Source organism: Zingiber officinale, chromosome 9A (genome assembly GCF_018446385.1).
Source record: "Zingiber officinale cultivar Zhangliang chromosome 9A, Zo_v1.1, whole genome shotgun sequence".
NCBI lineage: Eukaryota > Viridiplantae > Streptophyta > Magnoliopsida > Zingiberales > Zingiberaceae > Zingiber > Zingiber officinale.
Window position 1 is genome coordinate 34,529,607 of NC_056002.1, and position 25,481 is coordinate 34,555,087.

The 25,481-nt window shown below is 38.8% G+C and overlaps 1 protein-coding gene across 1 annotated transcript; it reads right to left on the reverse strand.

Annotated features, from left to right (window-relative positions):
* Positions 1–17,360: 17,360 nt before the first annotated feature.
* Positions 17,361–23,968, reverse strand: LOC122019140 (receptor kinase-like protein Xa21). The gene is made up of 6 exons (XM_042576639.1): positions 23,924–23,968; positions 23,774–23,841; positions 18,369–18,440; positions 18,213–18,284; positions 18,076–18,127; positions 17,361–17,483 (listed from the first exon to the last, which is right to left on the reverse strand). The coding sequence occupies exons 1-6, from the start codon at positions 23,966–23,968 to the stop codon at positions 17,361–17,363; spliced, it is 432 nt and encodes a 143-aa protein (XP_042432573.1).
* Between the last annotated feature and the right edge of the window lie 1,513 nt (positions 23,969–25,481).

Here is a 25,481-nt window from a genome sequence, read left to right on the forward strand (position 1 = left end):
CCCCTCTCTAGCCGCATCCGAAGATCTTAACAAGTGGTATCAGAGCAAGGTTACTCTTCGTCGGAATAACACCCGGGGGAGCACGAGCTAGAGAATGGATCAACTTGGAGAAGACGTCACGATTCCACCCTTCTACGATCGCGACTTCGCGTATTGGAAGGTAAGAATGAAGTATTTTCTTATGACTAACCTAGTAAATTGGAATTGTGTACAAGTAGGTTTTATTCCTCCGGTGGATAAAGAAAGAGAACCTCTCGAGAAGAAGAAGTGGACGAAGGAACAAATCCACCAATCCATAATCAACGACGAGGTAACGAAAACCTTTGAATTTTCATTACCTAATGATATCTTGTATAAGATAGGTAGATACAACAATGCCAAGGAGTTGTGGAACAACTTGGCTAAGTTCCATGAGGAGAGCTCCAATTCAAGTCATGAAGAGGAGTCAAGTGTGCCAAGTAGCTCACATCATGGAGGTATGGAATTAGAAGTTGAGGGCTACTCAACATCTAAGGAAGAAGAGGAGGAGAGTTCTTCTTCAAGACTGGAGCAAGAAGAAGAAGCCTCTACCTCCGGAAGGGATGAAGGAGAGAGCTTATATCCATCCTCAACCCTAGGTAACTCAAGCAACTTAATTTCAAGTAAATTACATATAATGTGCTTTGAGTGTATGGAATATGGGCATTACAAAAGTAAATGTCCAAAGAGGATTAGGAAGACTCCACCGGCACCAAAAGTCAAGGAAGCCGGAGTCCTGATACGCAAAGGCAAGGAGCACGTGGTGTGCTTCCAATGCAAGCAAAGGGGACATTATAGGAGTCTATGTCCAAGGGGGAGGCAACCTCACAAGGACAAGAGACCAAGCACATCTATAGGGGGAGCTAAGGCAAACCCTAAGGTATCCTTTAAGGCACATTCTTGCAATTCTAATAAGACACATGCTAGTAGTTTTATTGTAATTGTCAATAGTGATAAGCATGATAACCATAGAAACCGATACATGTGCTTAGGTGCCAAACATGTTAGCCTAGATAAGGACAATGCTAGAAATGCCAACCCTAGAGTTAACTCATCTAAGGTTAAGGAAAACCTAGATAGGAATCCCAAAACAACTAGACATATGCCTAGGAATACCTCAAAGAAAAATGGAAAATTAAAGCTTGAGGTATTAAAGAAGGAAAATCAAGTCTTGAGGTCAAGGCTTGACACTTTAGAAAAGGCTCTTAAGAATTTAGAGAAGTCAACTCTAGGGTCTAAGGGTCAAAAATCAAAGCCCAAGGACATGAGAGGTTTGGGTCACAAACCTAAGTCTCAAGTGGTCAAGCCCGCTTACCATAATGTTCCATTCGATTATGGAACAAGACCTAGGTCTAAGAAGACCATCACCAAGGTCACAAGGGGAGTCACCCCTAGAGTTGATCATGATGAGTCCCAAATGACCAAGGCTTTAAAGCCTAGGAGGGTTGCTAGGGAAGTCATCCCTAGTGAATATTTAGTGAACCCAATGAGCTCAAATAGGTATTGGGTTCCTAGGAGCATGATCCCTTCACGCTAGATGGTTTAGGGTGTGCCAACCTTAATTGGATAGGTAGTTAACCTACTCATGGCAAAAGGTGGCATTTTAGGAATTTTCAAGGTGTGTTCAAGCCTTGAAAATGAAATTAAAAATTATTCCTAAGGTGATTAGGATGTGCCAACCACATTTGAGGAGTTTTCTAGGGTCAATCTAATTGGCACATAATGATCTAAAAATCTTTAGTATATGATTTTAGGTCTATTACACTTAGGAATATTGAATTTATGGTAAAATGATCAAAATTATCAAAAATGGCAACTAAGGCTAGAATTAGGTATTTTCTATACCTTTATATGTTATTTGTCATACATTGTTTGTCATATGCCATGTCATGACATCATCTTTATTTTATTATCATTTGAAATGTCATGATAATACTTAGGTTAGTTATATGTCATGCCTTATTTAAGTTTCATACTTGATGACATGACATCATGACATTGGCACATGTTTCCACTTATGATATTATTTTATGCCATGTCATCATCTCTTGCATTTATGATCAATTAATTTGATTTAAGGATAGAAACACAATTTGATATGGAGATCAAATTGTTGTTTAGAAAATGCATGAGAACTTAGCTTAAGATGACCTAAACCCATATCTCATATAAAAATGACTTGGATGTGTTTGATACACCTTAGATGTGTGTGAGATATTATGATGATGAGTTAGGATCAAGGTGCATAGTTATTGTACCTAGATGAGCCTAATTCGAAATTGAGGATCATAGGGAAAACTTGTGTACAAGTCATGTACATTTAGCCCTAAGATTGTGGTCCTAAATTGAATGGTTTAAGATCATTTCAAAATTGATTTGAAAAACCTTGATGAAGCTTTTCTAGTGATAGCATTCATCATTGAGCAAGTTGATACAAAGATGAATTAACCTTGAGCTATTTCAAAGTCTTTCGAACTTTGTATCAAGATTAAAAAATGGGAGTTATTTTCGTAGAAAACTATTTTTCCATGATAATATATGTTATGAGGAATGTATCCTCAAAAATTTTACAATTTTTAGAATTTTCTGTAATTTTTTAGGGGTTTCTGAATTTCGGAAGAAAAATCAGAAATTCTTATCAGAGAATTGTGGACCGATCAGAGAAGATTATGACCGGTCCAGGGAAGTCTGGATCGGTCACTGGACCGATCCAGGGCAGTATGGATCGGTCTGGTGACCGATCAGAGCGTGCCAAAATGCTGATTTTCGACTGTTGTCTGAAATTTCAGCTATGGAAGTTGGTGTTTTAGATTTCTAATGGGTTGAAACTCTCCAAGACATTGTTGGTGTTATGGTCAAGGAGGAGTTGACCTTTAGGGGGAGTTTTACCTATTGGTCAAAGGGGAGTTGACTTTTAGGGGGAGTTTTTACTCGTCAAGATTTCTGAGGATGAGTGATATGGGATTATCACTGAGTTGATTGTTGATTTTAGTATCAAGGGGGAAATTAAGGGTTTCAATGAAAGGTATGAGACTTTCATTAGGAAGAAACTCTTGACCTTGATTCACTCCTTTTTGATGTGTGTCAAAAAGGGGGAGAATGTCCAGAGAATGTTTAAGGAAGAACATTGGAGTTTGGGGAGAATGTACAGAGAATGTTCAAGGAAGAACATTGGAGAACTATTAGAAAACCTAAGTTAGGTTATCGGGTTAACCTAACTTGATTATGGTTTTTGTCAAACATCAAAAAGGGGGAGATTGTTGGTGCAACCTTAGGTCAAGGTTGACCTGGGTGACCCGACTCGAGTTGACCTGACTCGAGGTATATTTTGATGTTTGACAAGAATGGAGAAGTTATATTTTGATGTTTGACAAGAATAGGAACTTGAGGGATTGTGGGTGCAACCTTTGGTCAAGATTGACCTGGTTGACCCGACTTGAGTTGACCTGATTCGGGAAAAGTCCAAGTATGGAGACTTGGCACGGAAAAGTCCAAGTATTGAGACTTGGCACGGAAAGGTCCAAGCAGGGAGCTTGGCACGGGAAAAGTCCAAGTATGGAGACTTGGCACGGAAAAGTCCAAGCAGGGAGCTTGGCACGGGAAAAGTCCAAGCAGGGAGCTGGGCACGAGGAAAAGTCCAAGTATGGAAGCTTGGCATGGTAGGTCAGAGAGGGCTCGGTAGCTCGTTCTCTAGACTGGATGGAGTCGGAGAGGGCTCGGTAGCTCGTTCTCCGGACTAGGTCAGAGAGGGCTCGGTAGCTCGTTCTCTGGACCGGACGTGGAAGTCGGAGAGGGCTCGGTAGCTCGTTCTCCGGACTAGGTCAGAGAGGGCTCGGTAGCTCTTTCTCTGGACCGGACGTGGAAGTCGGAGAGAGGTCGGTAGCCCGTTCTCCGGACTAGGTCAGAGAGGGCTCGGTAGCTCGTTCTCTGGACCGGACGTGGAAGTCGGAAAGGGCTCGGTAGCTCGTTCTCCGGACTAGGTCAGAGAGGGCTCGGTAGCTCGTTCTCTAGATCAGGAAGGCTTTAGGGTTTAAGGCTGGGAAATTGGATCGGTCTGCTGACCGATCCATTGATACTATGGGTATCTGGATCGGTCTATTGACCGATCCAGTGATACACTGATTCTCACTGTGGGACATCTGATCGGTCTGGTGACCGATCAGTAACCAAACAGATTGGGAGAAGGAATAGGAGGGATCAGTCGGTGGACCGATCCACCTATGGCCTGATCGGTCCACAGACCGATCAGGGCTCGGCAACCAACTCACTGTGAAGAGTTGGGATCGGTCTGGGGACCGATCAGGGATTTCCTGGACCGATCAGGCCATAGTCTGATCGGTCCAGGCCTAGCCGTTGAGTCACAACGGCTAGATTTCTGTGTCTTCTTTGTTCTTCTTCGCAGGTTTATATAAATCAAGAGTTGGAGGTGGAGGGCCTGAAGAGATTCTGCTGGTTAACTTCATCTTCCTTCCTGCGATCTGAGCTTTGTTGAGCTCTCTACTGCTGAAGCTTCGTGTGAGCTTCCCTCGGCTGGGTCTCCAACTGAACAGTTGCTGCTGTGGTTGGCATCCGTGAAGTTGCTGCTTCATCAACAGTCGACGAGAAGGCAAGCAAACTAGTGTTTTTACATTCATATTGTTTTTGGCTTCTTGCTGTATTTCTTGTACTCTGATCTTGCTGTTGCAAGAGAAATTGTGGCGAGGTTTCTCCACCCAGAAGGAGTTTTCATTAGCCGATTTTTCGGGGTCTCATCCACCGACGGATTGATAGGATTCGTCCACCTTACGGACATGCCGATGAGTAGGAGTATCATCTCCGAACCTCGTTATATCGTCGCGTTTGAGGTTTGATATTCTCCCATTTCGTTTCTATCTTTTATTTCCGCTGCGCTAACTCAAATTATAGGAAGAAACGAGAATTTGGGGTCGGCTATTCACACCCCCCCTCTCTAGCCGCATCCGAAGATCCTAACATATACCTGGTCTAACTTTGTCTTGCAGGGTATGTTGTTGTTTTGGGATTAACATGTCTTGCAGGTACAAAAGGAACAAGCTAAGCCTCGGATGAACAGTGTCCAAGGCGCCTCCATGGAGCTTGGAGGCGCCTCGGGTGCAAAACAGAAGTTGGCTGTGAAGAGGAGCTAGAGGCGCCTCGGATAGAGCTGGAGGCACCTTGAAGCAGGGCTTGGAGGCGCCTTGGACTGGCCATGGAGGCGCCTCAAGCAGGATAAGCGACGAAGATTTCTGCGCTGATCCACGCGACTGACTCGGGAGGCTTGGAGGTGCCTTGGATGAGGTTTGAGGTGCCTCCATCAATGAATAAAAGCAGGTCTCGAGGCAGCAGCTAGACAATCAATCCTTAAGCTATCTTTCATCAACGCGCTGCTCAAGAAACGCCCTGAAGTGCTGTTACAAGTCACCGACGACCCAAAGATTTGAGATTCCTAATTTGTGTTGTCGGTATAACTTTTTATTTGCACTTATTGTAATACACACTTGTAATCGTTTTGCGCCATTATAGTTGTTGCTCACCGAAAGCGATCAACGATCGCGGGCCTTAGAGTAGGAGTCGCCCTAGGCTCCAAACCAAGTAAACCCTAGGTGTCTTTCTATGTTTGTTGTTATTTATTTCTATTCCGCTGCTTACTCGTCGAGTTTTTCAAATCCGAAACGAGTGAAAGCCACGAGCGTTATTCACCCCCCCTCTAGCGCATCTCGATCCAACAATTGGTATCAGAGCGGGGTAGCTTTGATTTGGTGCAACCACCAATTAAGCATTCTTTTCGTGGTGTTTTTCAATTTTCAGAGTCGATTGGAATTAGCATAATTGCTACATTCTGATCCAGTTCTTCTCATAATCGTATTCTCTTCTCTAAGTTGGTGCAACAGCACTCGAGAACGCAATTTATTTCCATACCGCACTACTAATCTAGTATCAAGTCCTGGGACATCTTTTTATTTCTTTGTGTGCATATTCTCTAAATGGCTCAACAAGAAGGCTACAGCACTGTCCGTCCCCCGCTCTTCACCGGAGAAGACTTTAGTTACTGGAATGGCAGGATGGAAATTTTCCTGAAGATCCAGTTCAAGATGTGGATGATCGTCAAGACTGGGTTTGAACTACCGACTGATGGAGACAGTAAACCAGTACCCTGCGAAGACTGGGATCCAGCATTAATCAAGAAGGTGGAAGCAAATGCCAGAGCAACTTGCACCCTCCAGTGTGGACTAACAAAAGAGGATCTCAACCACGTCGGCCCTTTTTCCAGCGCTAAGGAGTTGTGGGAGAAGTTGATCGAACTTCATGAAGGAACATCCGACACCAAAGTAAGTAAAAGGGACTTAATATTTAATAAATTATATAATATTAAATTGCAGGAAGGCGAGACAGCTACCCAACTCCACGCCCGGATACAAGACCTACTCAACGGGCTTCATGCGATCGGGCAAAAGGTAGACAATCGGGACATCATCAAGTATTCCTTAAACGCCTTTCCGAGAAATACCTTGTGGGCATCTATGGTAGATGCCTACAAGGTTTCTAAGGACCTGTCTTTTATTAAATTAGATGAGTTGTTTGCTGAGTTTGAGCTTCATGAACAGATTAACTCACGTCCGACCGAGAAAGGTTTGGCTTTGATTGCAGGTACAGGAAGAGCACGCGAGTCAAGATCAAAGCGCAGAACCGAACCGGAGTCAGAAGAAGAACCGGATTCGGACGATGACGACGATGAGCTCACAGCCGAACTCGTCAACCTAGTGAGGAAACTCTACAAGAAAAATAAAGGCTTCAACAAGAAGGACCTCAAGAAGGTAATTCAATCCAAGGAGGCCCAAGCCAAGGTAAAGTTCGAGGTGACGTGCTACGGGTGCAATCAGAAGGGGCACATCAAGGCGAACTGCCCAAACCAGAAAGATCCAAAGAAACCAAGGAAGAAGAAAGCTCTGAAGGCAACCTGGGACGAGTCTTCATCAGAAGAATCTGATGACGAAGAACTCGAGCAGGCAAGCCTTCTCGTACTGACGGCCCGGGACTACACCAACGAAACCGGAAGCGAGGACGAATTGGAAGTCGAGTCCAAGAGAAGCCATGGATCCATATCCGTTTCCGAAGGGCCAAACCCCACTGTAAGTATTAATCTTCTTTATAATTTAATTAATTTTTTAATGCGTAAATTAGCTAAGTCTAATGTTCGGGTCAAGTCGCTTCTAAAAGAGGTAACATCTCTTAAAGAAGCGACTAACACCAAATCTTTGACTGAATCTGTTCAGACTGGAACCTCAACTTAAGTCCAAAAGCTTGAGGAAGAGAATTCCAGCCTGAAAACTCAAATCAAAGATTTGAAGACCGTATTGGAACGGTTTACACTGGGTTCCAAGAATCTTGACTTGATTCTTGGAAAACAGAAGGTCGTATACAATCGATCCGGACTAGGATTTAAAGCTAAAAAGAAATTTCATTCATATTTATCGCTTATTAACAGACCAAATAGTAAGATGGTCCAAGCATGGGTACCCAAGTCCAATCTGGTCAATCAAGTTGGACTTGGTCAATATTGGGTTTCCAAAGATCAAGTACATTACCTTGATAGACCATATCGAGCCTTTGATCCAGAGGGAGCAAGTAAGAAAAATATCCTGATAAAAAGATAAACCATTAAAGAAATATAACTCAAATTTAAGTCATAAAATTATCAATAATGTAGGAGGAGACTCCAGAATAGCTGGCACCTCCAAAACTAACCTACCCGGCAGGGTAACCCAAACCAAGCTACCCGACAGGGTAATTAGGACTAATTAGAAAAGGAACAAGTTTAATTTGACCTATGGTACTGGTGAAATTTTGGATGATAGTACGTTAGGGAAGTTTAGTCTATGCATGTCTAGAAAGATATGGCTTCGACCTAGTGCATTTGGCTAAGTGGAACTAACCGAAGCTACCCTTTATGGATCCTAACCAGTTAGACCAAGGTTTTGTACTAAGTTCAGTGGATAGGACTATTTGGAAAACCTCAAAGGTATGATTACTCTAATGATGTCCAGGTGACTCACCATAGCCCAGAAGTTTATCCAAAGAATGCCTATTTATTGAGCCCAAAGCTAAACCTAAATCTAACACAAAGTTAAATCAAACCCTATAATTGAACCTAATTCATCTCACAAAATTATAGGATTCCCTGATTGAAAAAATTTAGATCGGGTGAGATGACTAAGGATTAAATTAAATTAATTAAAATTAAATTAATTAAATCAAATTAAATTAAACTTATTTAAAAATGTTTTAAAAACTTATTTAAAAATGTTTTTAAAACTCATTTAAAAATGTTTTTAAAACTTATTTAAAAATCTTTTAAAAACTCATTTAAAAATGTTTTAAAAACTTATTTTAAAAAATTACAAATATTTTTAAAACTTATTTAAAAATGTTTTAAAAACTTATTTAAAAATGTTTTAAAAACTCATTTAAAAATGTTTTAAAAACTTATTTAAAAACTTAATTAAAAGTTCTTTTAAAAACCTAGATTGAGTGATTAAGGAGCCAACATCAATCTATCTATTCCATCAAATAGATTCCAACTCAAATACTCCCTGTGTAGGAATTGGATCAATGGATGTTGGATAGTGGATGCTCCAGATATATGACTGGAGATAGACTAAAGTTCACAAAGCTCAAACTAAAGAATTTATGATCTGTTGCATTCGGCAACGATGGTAAACTTAAGGTAATCGGAAAAGATAACATCAAACTCAGTTCCGATTTTATTATTTGAAAGGTATTATTAGTTGAAAATTTTAACTTTAACCTACTCAGTATAAGTCAGTTATGTGATAGTGGTTATTCAATAAACTTTACCAAATCTAGGTGTATAGTTGAAAATATTGATAACCCTGAAATCACACTTAAGGGCGTTAGGAGAAACAATGTCTACACAATTAATCTACCAACATACTCAATAAAGTGTCTCCTGACACAACAAAAGGAAACTGAGTTGTGGCACAGGAGACTAGGTCACACTCACACTAGACTCATTTCAAAAATGAGTCAAAATGGTCTAGTCAGAGGACTGTCCAAATTAAAATTTATTGCAAGTTCAATCTGTGATGCCTGTTAACAGGGTAAACAAACCAAATCAAACCATAAATTTACCAATCTAAACAAAACTGCTTCAATACTTGAGCTCTTTCACCTAGACTTGTTTGATTCACACAGAGCCAAGTCACTAAGCAAAAACCAATATTGCTTAGTAATAATCGATGACTACTCAAGATTTACTTGGGTAAAATTTATAAAAACTAAAGATAAAACTTTTGAAGTATTTAAAACTCTTTGTAACATAATAGAAAATGAAAAAGATACACAGATAAAAAGAATAAGAAGTGACCATGGGGGAGAATTTGAAAATCATAAGTTTATTGAATTTTGTGAAATTAATGGATATCAACATGAATATTCTTGCCCTAGAACCCCCCAACAAAATGGTCTAGTAGAACGTAAAAACAGAACCCTACAAGAAGCCACTAGAACCATGTTAAATGAATACAATTTATCAAATCAATTTTGGGCTAAAGCAATTAACACAGCCTGTTATATACAAAATAGGATTTTAATTAACAAATTTCAGAATAAAACACCCTATGAAATATACTACAATAAAATTCCTAACTTAAACTATTTAAAAGTATTCGGGTGTAAAGTCTTCATCTTAAACACTAAAGACTACTTAGGGAAATTTTCATCAAAAACAACCCCAGGAATATTTTTTGGGTACTCAACAACTAGTAGGGCATATAGAGTTTATAACAAAAATACCCTAAAAGTTAAAGAAACAATAAGTATAATATTTGATGAAGAAAATAAACTACCCGATATAAGAAATGAAAATAATAATACAAAAAATGTTAACACAAGAAATACAGAAGATGATGACAGAATTCAACTTGAACCTAATGAATCTAAAGAACCAATTCCTAACCCAAATGTAAGACCAACAAGAACAATCACCAATCACTCATCTGACCAAATTTTGGGTGATCCAACTCTAGGAGTCAAAACTAGGTCATCTTACAGGAACCTAAGCCAAATAGCCCTGATTTCTAAAATTGAATCAAAAACTATAGATGAAGCCCTACCAGACCCAGGCTGGACCTTAGCAATGCAAGAAGAATTGGCCCAATTTGAAAGAAACCAAGTCTGGGAACTAATATCTAAACCCATTAACAAAACAATAATTGATACAAAATAGGTTTTTAGGAACAAATTAAATGATCAGGGTGAAATAGTTAGAAATAAAGTAAGACTAGTAGATAAAGGGTTTAATCAAGTAGAAGGATTAGACTATGATGAGACCTACACTCCTGTAGCTAGACTTGAATCCATTAGGATGCTGCTGGCTTATGCAGTACATAAAGGATTCAAGCTCTATCAAATGGATGTAAAATCTGCATTCTTAAACGGGTTTATTAAAGAAGAAGTGTATGTTAGCCAACCCCCAGGATTTGAAAACCTAGAATATCCAGACCATGTCCTTAGATTAAAAAAAGGCTCTATATGAACTAAAACAAGCACCTAGAGCTTGGTATGAACGATTGTCTAATTATTTATTAGAAAAAGGATTTCACCAGGGTCAAGTAGATCCAACCCTTTTTGTGAAAACCTTAGACAAAGATATTTTTATTGCCCAAATTTATGTAGATGATATAATATTTGGGTTGACAAATTCAAAATTCTTAAAAGAATTTACAAACCTAATGGAAAATGAATTTGAAATGAGTTTAGTAGAAGAACTTAATTTTTTCTTAGGTCTACAAATTAAGCAAACAAAAGACAGAATTTACATCTTCCAAACCAAATATACTAAGGAGTTAATTAAAAAATTTGGAATGGAAAATTCAAAAAATATTAATACACCAATGGCCACCAATATTATAATTGACTCAGACTTAGAAGGAAAATTAGTAGACTTGAAATACTACCGCGGTGTGATAGGGAGTCTACTGTACCTAACTACAAGCCGACCAGATATTCTTTTCGCAGTAGGTATGTGTGCAAGATATCAATCTTGTACAAAAGAGTCACACTTAACTTATGTTAAAAGAATACTTAGATATATTAAGGGAACCCTAAATGTAGGACTATGGTACCCTAGGACTTGCACTCTTGATCTGACTAGCTATTCTGACTCAGACTATGTCGGGTGCAAGCTAGATAGAAAAAGCACAAGTGGTAGTTGTCAATTTCTAGGTCAGTGCCTAGTAAGTTGGTCAAGCAGAAAGCAACATTATGTTGCCTTATCAACCACTGAAGCTGAGTACACAGCCCTAAGAGAATATGCATCTCAACTATTATGGATGATGCATACCCTAAAAGACAACCAATTTCAATTGACAACATAAGTTCAATTAATCTAACCAAAAACCCAATTCACCACTCAAGAACTAAACATATAGAAGTAAAACACCATTTTGTAAGGGATCACGTAGCTAGGGGTGATATTGTATTTAACTATGTTGAGTCCAAATCAAACCTAGCTGATATATTTACAAAACTCTTACCTGAACTTGAGTTCGGTGCACTTAGAAGACAAATAGGAATGTGCTTAGTAGAATAGACCTTATGTTCCTTATCTTTAATCAGCTTGGTTTTTGTATCCTTCAAAATTTTAGGAAAAATAATGTTTTGAAAATCTCAATTTTATTAGACTTTCAAAATTTGGACTTAGCCTAGGGCTTACCTTTAGATATCATGTTCCCCTAGTTTCAGCCAAAGCATCTCACAAGCACACTAGGCTTAACTTGCTTGTGTTTGATAGAACTTAGAACGGTGTGAGATGCATAGGGTACAGCCTAGACTTCAGAATGCTTATTTTTGTGCATCACAGTAAGTCCGGGTGTTAAAAACCATCATTACATTAATCAAGTTAAGTCATCCAGACACAGTCAAATCTAACTGGATCAATTGACTTAATTTGACTAACCAAGTGAAAGTTGTTGCCCTCTAAGTAATCAGCTAGTAGCTAAATGGTTAGACATGCGGTCAAGAGGATTAAATGTTTAATTTTAATATTTTTAGAGTTACTCATGCTTGGACTTTAGGACTTCTTCGAATTATGTGAAAATGGCCTTAGTTGCAACTTCACAAGCTTATCTTTTCTCAAAAGCTTTTTAAAACTTAGTCTTTTTCGGAATCTTTCCAAAAATCCAGGGTTTCAAATTACTTTACCAAATATTTTTCTTAGCTAGATATCTCTCAATAGGCTTGTTAAATTTAGCTAACTGTTTTTTGGCTTTTTCAAAATTAATAAATATTACTTTTGCAAAAAGCTTAGCTAAATCTTTTTTCAATTCTTTAATTAAGCTAAGTATCTTTCGAAAAAACTATTTAATTTTAACTTAATATTGATCAAAAAGCTTTTTGAAACTAAATATTTAACAGGCTTTAAGAATTTAACTACATATTTTTTTTAACAAAGCCTTTTAAATTTAACTTTTTAAGCATTTTACAAGCTTTTTAAGCCTGTCAATATTTTTCAAATTTAGCTGAGTTGCTTTTCAAAGTCAAAATAATTTTTCTTGGCTTAAGTCATTTTTCAAACTTAATCAAGAATATTAATTTCAGTAAATTAAAAGTTTCACTTAACTGAAAGTTTTACAATAATTTTAAAAAGCTAAGTATTAAAAGCCTTAATAGATATTTTTTTGACAAGTTAAAGACAAGCTAAGGCCGTTAATCACTATTCCTTTCTACTCCCTTGTTATTTTAATATATGGCAAAGGGGGAGAGTAGGAAAATTCAAAAAGCAAAAATTTAAATTAAAGAGCTCTTATTAAGGGGGAGCCTTACATCGTTAAAAGTTTAAGTATGTTTTAGCTTAAGTTATGCATGCATTTAAATTTATTTACTTAAGCTTGCTTATGTTTCTTAAACTTTGAAGATCATTTATGCATCTATTTTACTTAATTTTGAATTTCAGTTGTCATAATCAAAAAGGGGGAGATTGTTGGTGCGGGAAGCATCCGACGATCGAACTCAAGTTTTGATAATGGCAAAGGAGTCAAAGTTAAGCTTATTTGTGATTTAACATGTCTGATGGAAATTGCAGGAAAGTCCTAAGTGTTCTTAGGCAAAAGTCCTAGCTGCGGTTAGGTAGGATGAAAACCCTAGGGGTGGTAACCCTAGGTGAAGGAAAAATCCTAAGGGGCGGCAACCTTAGGTCGTAGGGGGCGGTAACCCTAGGTGGAGGAAAATCCTAAGGGGGGGTAACCTTAGGTCCTAGGGGGTGGTAACCCAAGGTGGAGAAAAACCCTAGGGGGCGGTAACCCTAGGTCCTAAGGGGTGGTAACCCTAGGCAGAAAGTACAGTTGGTCTGGAGGACCGGACTGGCATCAGGTAATCTCTCTTGAGGGAAGTAGGTGAGAGCGCGTTCCCCACAGAGGGAATAGTAGGCGTCAGGTCAACCTAGGGTTTCCGGACGAAAATCCGAAGTCAGACCCGGACAGTCTGATGACTGTCGATCACTTGATTTAACATGTTTATACCTGGTCTAACTTTGTCTTGCAGGGTATATTGTTGTTTTGGGATTAACATGTCTTGCAAGTATAAAAGGAACAAGCTAAGCCTTGGATGAACAGTGTCCGAGGCGCCTCCATGGAGCTTAGAGGCGCCTCGGGTGTAAAACAGAAGTTGGCTGCGAAGAGGAGCTGGAGGCGCCTCGGATAGAGCTGGAGGCACTTTGAAGCAGGGCTTGGAGGCGCCTTGGACTGGCTATGGAGGCACCTCAAGCAGGATAAGCGACGAAGATTTTTGCGCTGATCCACGCGGCTGACTTGGGAGGCTTGGAGGCGCCTTGGATGAGGTTTGAGACACCTTCATCAATGAATAAAAGCATGTCTCGAGGCATCAGCTAGACAATCAATCCTTAAGCTATCTTTCATCAACGCACTGCTCAAGAGACGCCCTGAAGTGCTGTTACAAGTCACCGACGACCCAGAGATTCGAGATTCCTAATTTGTGTTGTCGGTATAACTTTTTATTTGCACTTATTGTAATACACACTTGTAACCGTTTTGCACCATTATAGTTGTTGTCCACCGAAAGTGATCAACGATTGCGGGCCTTGGAGTAAGAGTCGCCCTAGGCTCCGAACCAAGTAAACCCTAGGTGTCTTTCTGTGTTTGTTGTTATTTATTTCTATTCCGCTGCTTACTCATCAAGTTTTTCGAATCCGAAATGAGTGAAAGCCACGAGCACTATTCACCCCCCCTCTAACGCATCTCGATCCAACACAGACTAACGTTTTCTTTTAGGAAGGAAGCTGCTGGAAAACTGGGGTCCGGGAGCCCGGGATGGATCCGGGCGCCCGGAGGCAAAAACTTATTCTCAGCGTCACCTCGCAACATGGAGCTCCCTGGTTGGCTCGGCTACGTCATGTTCAGGGTGCCCTGAAGGTTCCAAGTGCCCCGAACCTCCTATATAAGGAGGGTCAAGGCTGAAGCTCCAACAACAACTCAGAATCTGCTTTCTTGTGCTCCTGTGACGCTGTGAAGCTACTCCGACGACGCGTTGTTCTGTTGTTTTCTTTCTTTTGTCGGTATTGCTTTCCTATTATCATTCCTGTAATTTAGTTTTTAATCAAATATTCGAATTGCTAGTGGATTGCCCATCGAAAGCACCCTTGCGTGCGGGTCTTGGAGTAGGAGTCAACAAATGCTCCGAACCAAGTAAAAAACGACTCTTATTAGCATTGCTTTATTCTTTTGTATTTACTTTTCCGCTGCGTACGTTCGACAAGTTTTAAATCGATATTCACCCCCCCCCCCTCTATCGAACTCTACGATCCAACATAATAAAGGTGTATCTTATTCATTAGTTGTTGAAACATGTTTAGCGGTGTTATCTATCGATACCTGGTGTGTAGATACAGGAGTCACTGATCATGTCTGTAATTCATTGCAGGGGTTCCAGGAAATCAGACAACTATATGAAGGGGAAATCACCATCTACATGGGCAATTCCATAAAAGTGGCTGTTGTTATAGTGGGAGATGTTTATTTATCCTTTGATAGGAATAAAATATTGATTTTTGAGAAATTATCTTTATGTACCAAGTTTTAGAAAGAACTTGATTTCAGTTTCTAAATTATTTAAGGATGGATATTCTGTTTCTTTTTATGACAAAGTAGTTGTCAAGAAAAATAGGATGGTTATCTGTTCTGGTACGTTAGTTGACAATTTGTACACTCTTAATCCAATAACTTTCACGATGCAACAAATGGAAATTAATAACACGTCTTCTAATTCTAATAAGAGAAAGCAGCCTTCGAAAATGAACCAAACATATCTTTGGCATCTACGGCTTGGTCATATTAACTTAAGTAGGATTCAAAGGCTAATAGCCGATGGACCTTTGGGTTCATTGGTAGTGGAAGACTTTCCAACCTGCGAATCTTGCTTGGAAGGAAAAATGACCAAGAGACCTTTTAAGACCAAGGGGTATAGAGTCAAAGATGTATTGGAATTGGTTCATTCTGATTTGTGTGGACCTATGACTATCCAGGCAAGAAGTGGTTTCGAATATTTTGTCTCTTTTATAGACGACTATTCGAGATATGAGTATATTTACTTGATGCGCCACAAGTCTGAGTACTTTGATAAGTTCAAAGAGTACAAAGCTGATGTGGAGAAACGTCATGGTAAAAGTATCAAGACACAATGGTCTGATCATGGTGGCGAGTACCTCTTAGGAGAGCTTAGGAATTACTTATCAGAGGCCGAGATTCAATCTCAACTGTCTACACCTGGTACACCCCAACAGAATGGTATAGTAAAACGAAGGAATAGGACTCTTATGGAAATGGTTAGATCAATGATGAGTTATTCAGAATTACCAAATTCGTTTTGGGGATATGCTCTGGAAACGGCAGTGTACATTCTGAACTTGGTATCTTCTAAGTCAGTACCCTCTACTCCCACAGAATTGTGGATTAGGCGTAAACCTAGTATGAAGCATATTCGGATTTGGGGTAGTCCAGCACATGTGCTGAAGGGAGACACTGATAAGTTAGAATCATGTACAGAAGTTCGCTTGTTTGTGGGTTATCCTAATGGAACGAAAGGTGGTTTATTTTATAGTCCTAAAGATCAGAAGGTCATTGTTAGCACCAATGCCCGATTTTTAGAAGAAGACTATGTAATGAACCACAAGCCCATGAGTAAAATTGTTCTTGAAGAAATAAGAGAAGACACGTCTACTTTAGTACCAACGGTACAAGATGAGATACCATAAGAAACTGCAACATGTGTCACAAATGATGTACAATTACAAGCAGTGTCACGTCGTAGTGGGAGGGTTGTTCGGCAACCTGATAGATTCATGTTTTTGGGAGAGTCTTCGGACTTGATCCCTGGTGAACATGAACCTGATCCCTGGACATAAGATGAAGCACTCCAAGATAAAGATGCAGCATCAGTCTATCTATGGACTGAAGCAAGCTTCGAGATCTTAGAATATCCAGTTTAATCTTATGGATTTATTCAGTGTCCGGATGAGTCTTGTGTATACAAGAAGAATGATGAAAACATGGTGGTATTTCTTGTACTATACGTAGATGACATTTTGTTCATTGGCAACAATGTCAAAGTGTTGTCAGACGTAAGGGTATGGTTGTCCAAGCAGTTTGATATGAAGGTTTTGGGAGAATGTGGGCATATTATTGGGATCAAAGTAATAAGGGATCGCAAGAAAAGAATGTTGTGCCACTACAACAAAAACTATAAACGACAACGGATATTATCCATTGTCGTAGGGTCAAAAAACCGTTGTAACTGAGGGCGTTGTAAAATGTATTGCCCTACGACAACGGTTTTGAATCCGTTGTCTTTGTAGACATTCAACAACGATTTTTATCCGTTGTTGTTTATATACTCAAAATTTGTTTACGAAGGATACGAAAACGTTTTAAAACCGTTGTGATAGATAATTTTGACAACAGATATAAATCGTTGTGGTAGACTCTTTTTACAACAGATATAAACCGTTATGGTATATAATTTTAATATGTTTTACAACGGATAAAACCATTGTCTTTTATCACTTTTCACAAAAAAAAAAATCCATTGTGGTTACGTACTTTTTACAATGTTTCTGATCGTTGTCTTTAATGTTCATGTTGTAACATGAAATAACAAACAATCAATCTTTATTTAATATAAAGAAACCACTAATACAAAACTAAATATTTACTACATTCAATCCATGAAAATGTTATCTTCAAATTTCAAAAATTAATTACACACATCAAAATGAGAAAATAATAGTTGTGTAATCGAAATCCAAAATATGTCAGCTAAAATCCTCTTCCCAACTGAATCTTTAAAGCCTTTTCCAGCAACTTACTAGCTGCATCTTCACGTGACTGAGTATACAAATTTCCCTTGGCAATCAAATCTGCAGAATTAAGATGTAGGAGCTGATAAAAATAAATAAATTATAAAGACATTAAAAGATAAAATATACATGTAAGCAAATAAGAATTATCTTAACCTGCTGAAACACATACAGATTGATGATACAATTAAGATTTTCACTACTGTTGTCTTATTTGTGTAGCATGTTATTGGAAATTAGCAGCTGGTATAGAAGGAAAAGAAATTGCATAACATCCACAGCTATTTGGCAATTTGCAACGATCTCAATCATATAAATCATATGGTTCTTCATTGAGTTCAATTTAGCCCAATAGCATATTCAAATCAAAGCATGATACTTTAAGGTTGGCAATGCCATAAAACTTATCCAACAAACACTGAAAGGTCAAATGCAAAGTGCTAACATAACACATTCTAACACTGAGCAGAACTAATAAGATATTTTCACCCAGAACGCTAGTTATGATCTATATGTCAAATAAAAAGATAGAAGAGAACGCTTGTGTAATGGGGAAAAAAACTTTAGTTGCCCAAGTAGAAAACAATTGGATAACATGTAACAATTAATGGAGCAAGCCAATGAAGCATCAAAGAGAATAGAAGAGTTACTCATGAAGTGCTTTGGAAAGTTACAAGGATTCCAACAGTTGGAACCTCACCAGATAAGAAATTTGTTGATAAATTCCTACAGTTGTTAAAAAAATCATAGTCAAACAGTTAACTCTGCAACAACAAACTGCCTAGCCACCAATAATCACATGAACACTCACAGAAATCGTAATTGGTTCAGAGAGCCAATAGATGGAGGAATTGTGCCCCTAAGCAAATTGCTTGACAAGTCCCTACATTTTTTTACATCAAGCTCAAGAAAACTGATTAAAGAAACAACTATATAACAAAAGAAAATAAGGGGATGTAATAATTACAGGATGGTAAGGTGCACAAGTTCTCCAATCTCGGGTGGAATGTTCCCTTGAAGGTAATTAGCTCTCAGATACCTTGAAAAATAAGTAATGTAACAACTTCATGCAACAATATATAGTAAATTCTCATTGCCAATAACTATAATCGATAAAAAAAATATATGAATAGAAGAAAACGCATACAATGCTATTAGCTCAGTGCAGTTCTTTATGGAATAGGACCGTGCAAGCAGTTTTGGTGCAAAGCCCTGCCACAATGATAATTTCATCCTTGAAAGAATTCCATCACTATAGCTACTTAAGATTAGAAATTTCATCTTCAGTACTATCTCAAATCTAGATCAAACACTAGCAAGAGAAATGCAATTAAGAAAGAGTATATTAAATAGAACAATTTAAAAATTAATATGGTGATCTACCAAATGGTGGTTCACAGTCTCCTTGTTTGGGATTTCATATTTCATATTACATCGTTTCATTTTTTTTTTTTTGTCAGAATCACCATGCATTCGAAGGTGTTCTAGTAAGAAAAAAAAAGAACTAAAAGAAAAATGTGCTTATAATCTTTGAAGCCTCCGAATCCGGCCAATGCTCAGGGAGATGATGCCACTGAGCTGCATATAAGGAAAGTCACTGCAATGGAAATAGGAATTGGTAAGGCAAGCTTCCAAAACCTAAAATACTAATACAGATAAAAGAAAATACATCCATCAATAATACATCCATGTTAAAAAATACATCCATGAACAGGAATAAAAAAATTGGAACAAGAATAATATAATGTTGGTCGCCGTGGGTGTTTTGATGTGATCAACCAAGTTGGTTAGGTCCTGCTTTATGTTTGATCCCTGTGTCTGAGTGTGCAGGAGCTTAGGAGTGCAGGAAGTTGAGCGGAAGACGCAGCTAGCGAGAAGGATGGCATGGGAAGGGAGCCGACGGGCTCGGTGCGTCCGAAGGACGAGAGAGCTGCGGAAGAGTACTCCGGTGGACGAGAAGAACGTGCACGGCGTTCGAGGGACAAGAAGCCGGACGGAAGACTGCTCGAGGAGAAGGTCATAAATTGGGTTCGGGTGAGCCCTATTTCGGTTGCCCGCAATCACCTAACCAAGTGAAGCTTCGGAAGTCAAAGCAAAGGAGAAGATGTGCTAGAAATACAGCTCAAGGTGCCTCAAGCAGTATTTGAGGCCCCTCAAACCTTTGAGGTGCCTCAATCAAGCTTGGAGGTGCCTCAAACATTTGAGGTGCCTCCAAGTTTGTTTAAGGCGCCTCAAGCCTAGTCAAAAGAGTCGTTCGAGCACGGATAGAGTTCTATCCGGTCAAAAGTCAATGGAGGTGCCTTCAAGGTTTATAGAGGCGCCTTCAACCCTCGGGATAGACTTTCCAGGAGCTATATAAAGGCCCCTGGAGCTAGGAAAGAAACAACAACTCAAGCAATCAATTCTGTAGTCTTTCTTAGCAACTTGTGAGCGTTTTAAGTGTGTAAAAGGCTTCTCCACCTTCAGCAAAGGCGATCTTCTACTGCGCCTTTCTTACTACCCTGCATTAACAACCCTCTTGGTTGTAACCAGGTTAAATTTCTGTCTCCTTTTATTTCTGCTCTTAATTTTATTATAGTTGCTTATCTTTGAGTTGAAAGATCCGAGGAGGGTATCGTTTTAATGTTTTAGAAGCAATTCACCCCCCTCATGCCGGCCTCCGCTGCACCTACAATTGGTATCAGAGCCAGACCGCCTCAGAAGGACTAACCGCCGACTGAAGCACAACGATCAAGACGATGGCCGGAGCAAATATTCATCCTCCAAAGTTCGACGGAGATTTCGCTACATGGAAGCGAAAAATAGAGGTATTTTTTAAAACTGAATTTGATATACTTTTAATAATGAAATATGGATATGCAGCGCCGAAAGATAAAGAAGAAAACAGGTGGAGCAAGAAGGAGCAAACCGATTTTGTCGCCAACGGAAAGGCTGAGTTCCACCTGCTCAGCGTTCTGCCACCTTAGGAGGTAAATCGGATCGGAAGCTACGACTCCGCGAAAGATCTCTGGGAAAAATTCCTGGAGCTTCACGAAGGTACCTCCGAAGCGAAGCTAGCGAGGCGCGACATCCTCCGGACCCAATTGACGAACCTCCGGATGAACCAAGGCGAGAAGGTAGCACAACTCCAAGCAAGGATCAAAGAGCTGATCACGCAACTAACCAATCTTGGAGAAGAAGTAACGAACCGAGACTCGATCCGATATGCGCTCAACGCCTTCCTGAGAACTCAAGAATGGGCATCCTTAGTAGATGCATACTACATCTCTAAGGACTTCGAGGTAAGTACTCTAGAAAATCTATTTTCAACTTTTGAACTTCATGAATCTCGAATTGCAGAGCCCATTGGAGTAGAAAAGACGAGTCAGAACATTGCTTTGAAAGCAAGAGCAAACGGTTCTGACTCCGAAGCCTCGATCGACGAAAACGAGGCTACATTAATGGTAAGACGATTTAATAAGTTTTTTAAATCTAACAAATTTAGATCGCAGAAGCATGAGCAAAAAAGGAGAACGATTCGTTGCTACAACTGCAACGAAGAAGGGCACATCAAAGATGATTGCCTGAAATTAAAGAGCAAGCAGAAAGAAAAGGTCAAGTACAAGAAGCCAGAATCCTCCAAGCACAAGAACCTGAAGGCAACCTGGTCAGATTCGTCTTCTTTTGAATCAGACGTCGAAGCCTTTTCAGGGTTAGCTCTACTAGCTAACCATCAGATGGAAGAAGAGTCAAGCTCAAAGATGAGCATCGATGAAGGGGGAGGAACATCAGAAGAGGAAAGCTGCAATGAAGGGGGAGCCTCACCGAGTCAGGTAAGTCAGGTATGCAATCTAACCCCGACTCAGTCTTTTCGCTTTATTAAGTTTCTTTCTAAAGACTTATTCAAATTAGAAAAAGAAAATGCTAAATTAAAATTGAACCTAGCAAAAGCATGCCCGTTAGAAATGTATGATCATCTAAAATCAGAAAATGACAAATTAAAATTAGAAATTGAAAAATTGAAATCCGATACATGTTTAAAAACAAATAAATTTCCAAACTCAAAATTAAAAATTAATGGAAAATTGAATTGGTACATTAGAAACCATCAGGGTCAACTTAAAAGAGTACCCAAGAACTATGTACCCCCTAAATTTTTTAATAACCCTGTAGGAAGGAACCTCTATTGGGTTCCGAAATCTGTGCTAAATTAATCTATTTAATTAAGGCTTTCAGAAGAAAAATTAAATGTTAAAATTTCTTTATGAAGCTTTGTCTAAGGAAGTGGTTGTTACTCCAATAACCAAGAAGGTCTAGTGCCTCGCCATGACCTGGAAGCTGAAATATTGAAATAAAATATTTAATTAAACTTTCTGAAAAAACATTAAACTAGAATTAAATAATGCTTTGAAAGTTTTTTCAAACATTTTTAAAATTAAATATTAATTTTTGACTTAGACATTATTTTTGAAAAATTCTAAAAATTATGTTTACTTAGAAATTTTTTTTGGAAAATTCGTTTTACACAAATTTTTTCTAACTTAAAAATTTGCTAAAAAAATTTTTCTGTTACCCCGCTTTTTGCTGTGATCAAAGGGGGAGAGAGAGGTACAAGTTTAGAGAGGAGAGAATTTTTTAAATTAAAATTATTTTTTTTCTCTGGTTAACTCTTAATTTAGTAGTTGCAATTTTATTTATTGCAAACTAATGCTTAACATGCTAGTTTAGTAATTTTCTTTAAAATTACTATTTTGTGTCTATTTTTACCCTAACTTGAACTTGGGTTGATGCACATCAAAAAGGGGGAGATTGTTGGTCCCCGTGGGTGTTTTGATGTGATCAACCAAGTTGGTTAGGTCCTGCTTTGTGTTTGATCCCTGTGTCTGAGTGTGCAGGAGCTTAGGAGCGCAGGAAGTCGAGCGAAAGACGCAGCTAGCGAGAAGGACGGCACGGGAAGGGAGTCAATGGGCTCGGTGCGTCCGAAGGACGAGAGAGCTGCGGAAGAGTACTCCGGTGGACGAGAAGAACATGCACGGCGTTCGAGGGACGAGAAGCCGGACGGAAGACTGCTCGAGGAGAAGGCCGAAAATTGGGTTCGGGTGAGCCCTATTTCGGTTGGCCTCAATCACCCAACCAAGTGAAGCTTCGGAAGTCAAAGCAAAGGAGAAGATGTGCTGGAAATACAGCTCAAGGCGCCTCAAGCAGTATTTGAGGCGCCTCAAACCTTTGAGGCTCCTCAATCAAGCTTGGAGGCGCCTCAAACATTTGAGGCACCTCCAAGTTTGTTTAAGGCACCTCAAGCCTAGTCAAAAGAGTCGTTCGAGCACGGATAGAGTTATATCAGGTCAAAAGTCATGGAGGCGCCTTCAAGGCTTATAGAGGCACCTTCAACCCTCGGGATAGACTTTTCAGAAGCTATATAAAGGCCCCTGGAGCTAGGAAAGTAAAAAAAATAACTCAAGCAATCAATTCTGTAGTCTTTCTTAGCAACTTGTGAGCGTTTTAAGTGTGTAAAAGGCTTCTCCGCCTTCAGAAAAAGAGATCTTCTACTATGCCTTTCTTACTGCCCTGCATTAACAACCCTCTTGGTTGTAACCAGGTTAAATTTCTGTCTCCTTTTATTTCTACTCTTAATTTTATTATAGTTGCTTATCTTTGAGTTGAAAGATCCGAGGAGGGTATCGTTTTAATTTTTCAGAAGCAATTCACCCCCTTCTTGCCGGCCTCCGCTGTACCTACATATAATTCAAGTATGGTTGTTAATCACAATTTGTCTCACGAATTTCTGATGCTCCAGCCCAAAATGGTCCAAACAAATATGGATACAAAGTAGGAACTAAATTGAGTAGAGATCTCATGATCACTATGATCCAACCCTATGCTCATTCACCAATCCTACTTAAGATCTAAGTCTTGAAAGCCTCCACTTAATCAAATATATAATTACAGTATTGCTAACTTCATAGTAGATCATTTCGTACCATGTCACCTAAGAAATTTTTTTATATATGATAACCAATTTTAACTTCAGAGTATAAGAAACGTTACTAACTTTTATGATCATCATCCATCTTAGAGGAGTACCATATAAAAATGCAACCCCTACTAGTTATAATGCATTGTTCATATATCTCCTACATGAATAATATTAGTCATCCTTAGCCATAAATTTTGGCTAACAAAACTAGATATCGAAAGATAATCCATATGATAAAATCACAAATACCAAATATAATTTTTGAATAAATATTTTGTTAAGCATTGGGATCTTAAGATCCTATGACTCCACAATATTTCTAGATAGGATCTTAATCCAAAACAAACAAATATGTCAAGAGATACAACTTACAGTGTTATATTAGATATAAATTTTTTGCAATGATACTAGATTACCTGTCAAGTGTGCCACTTATGACGAATGCCTGACCAGCTAAATAGTAAGGAGCACCTTCTGGAACTTCCTACTCAACCAGAGAAACAAGACTAAAGCATGGAAACTAGATAGATTTATTAAAGTGAATAATATCATTATTTACCAATTACCTTCTCTCCTTTGTGTGGAGGATCATTCCTCTCTCCAAAATTCATAATCCTTTTGTTCATTGCAAATATCGTGAATAGCATACCAGATATTATGGTGTGGAATCATGATCCTTTTGCTCATTGCAAGATACCCTTTTATTAATCCTAGGGGAATTCATCAATTGTTGATTACTACCTAAAAATAATTAATTTGTCTTTAAATTAATCCTCATAAAATATGATGGCAAAAAGTACCTGTCATCGAGAGAACCATTACACTGAATTGGAGTAGATGGTGGATGTCTTCCAGGAAAAGGAATAAGTAATATTTTGTGAGCAAACAATTGAAGATATGTTGTTAGACCATTAGTTCTCTTGATATCTGTAATCTTTCATAAACAAAAGAGAACACTCTCAGTGCTAACCAATCTGCACTTGTCACTAGATGCTTTAAAGATCTAAAAGTGAAAAACTATGGAAAATTGACAAATATTAATCAAAGGACTACATAATGGAGAGAAAGAATAGCAACATCTAATAGTTATCACACATTTACTGATTTAGGATTCAAGAGAAATAAGTAAAACCAAGATTTTTTTTAGCAATATTCATCAAAAGAAACTTTTTTCCCCTCATTTCTGAAACAAGATCAACATTTAGTAAAGAAAAATCCGAATTACCTCAACACCGTACTTTATGGCGATGCCTGCAAGTGTGTCCAACTTGGATACATGATGCTCGATGTACTTCAACGCACAAGGAGACGAGGGAGGAGCAAAGGTATCATATTTTCTCTCATGGGAAAAAGATTCCATCGCTATAGGGTGAATGCGACAAAAAAAAATGAGGGAGAAAACCTAGAATGACATCAGTTTCTTCGATCGGCGACGCAAGTAGGTGGAAGAAGGTGGGCAAATCAAAATAAAAGAAGGAATTCGCAACACAAACAAACCAAGAAATAGAAAGTAACCTAGATCAGTAGATCTGGAACTCTAGATCACGTCCTGGCCTCCGTCGCGCACGCTCCCATGATCCGGACCCTCGCTATCGCCCTGCGATCGCTCTTCCCGGCTGTTGCTACTCCTACGTGGCTCCAGTGAGAGAGAGATTGTGAGAAAAGAGGGACGAAAATGCTTAGGGATAGAGAAGGTAAGGGGGGAATGCGGCGGCAAAAAAATTTCGGGGAGATGGAAAGAAAAAAAGCGGCGGTAAAAAATGGCGAAGGGGAAAAACCGGCGAAGGAAAAAAACATCGGTATTCAACATCACTTAATAGACAACGATTTTCAAAAATCGTTGTCGTAATTTCAAAAAAGCACACAAAGACAACATTTTCAAAAACTGTTGTCGTAGCCTTTAAAAATCGTTGTCGTAGCCCTAAAAAAACATAAATGGACAACAATTTTTAAAAACCATTGTCGTAGGCCAAAAAAAACTGCTAAAAGACAACGATTTTTGTTAAAACCGTTGTTAAAAGGTAAAACAACAATGATTTGGCATAAAACCATTGTCGTTTCAGTGTTGTTGAATGAGGATTTTGTTGTAGTGTGCTTATCCCAAGCTTCATACATCGATACTAT

Excerpts from the sequence above, each read along its gene's own strand:
- LOC122019140 (XM_042576639.1), bottom strand. The coding sequence starts at position 23,968 with ATGAATTTTGGAGAGAGGAATGATCCTCCACACAAAGGAGAGAAG. Across the intron at positions 18,441-23,773 it reads ATAAGTGGCACACTTGACAG|GTATCTGAGAGCTAATTACC; the intron begins GTAATCTAGTAT and ends TTATTTTTCAAG. Across the intron at positions 18,285-18,368 it reads CTTGTGCACCTTACCATCCT|GGACTTGTCAAGCAATTTGC; the intron begins GTAATTATTACA and ends AAAAAAATGTAG.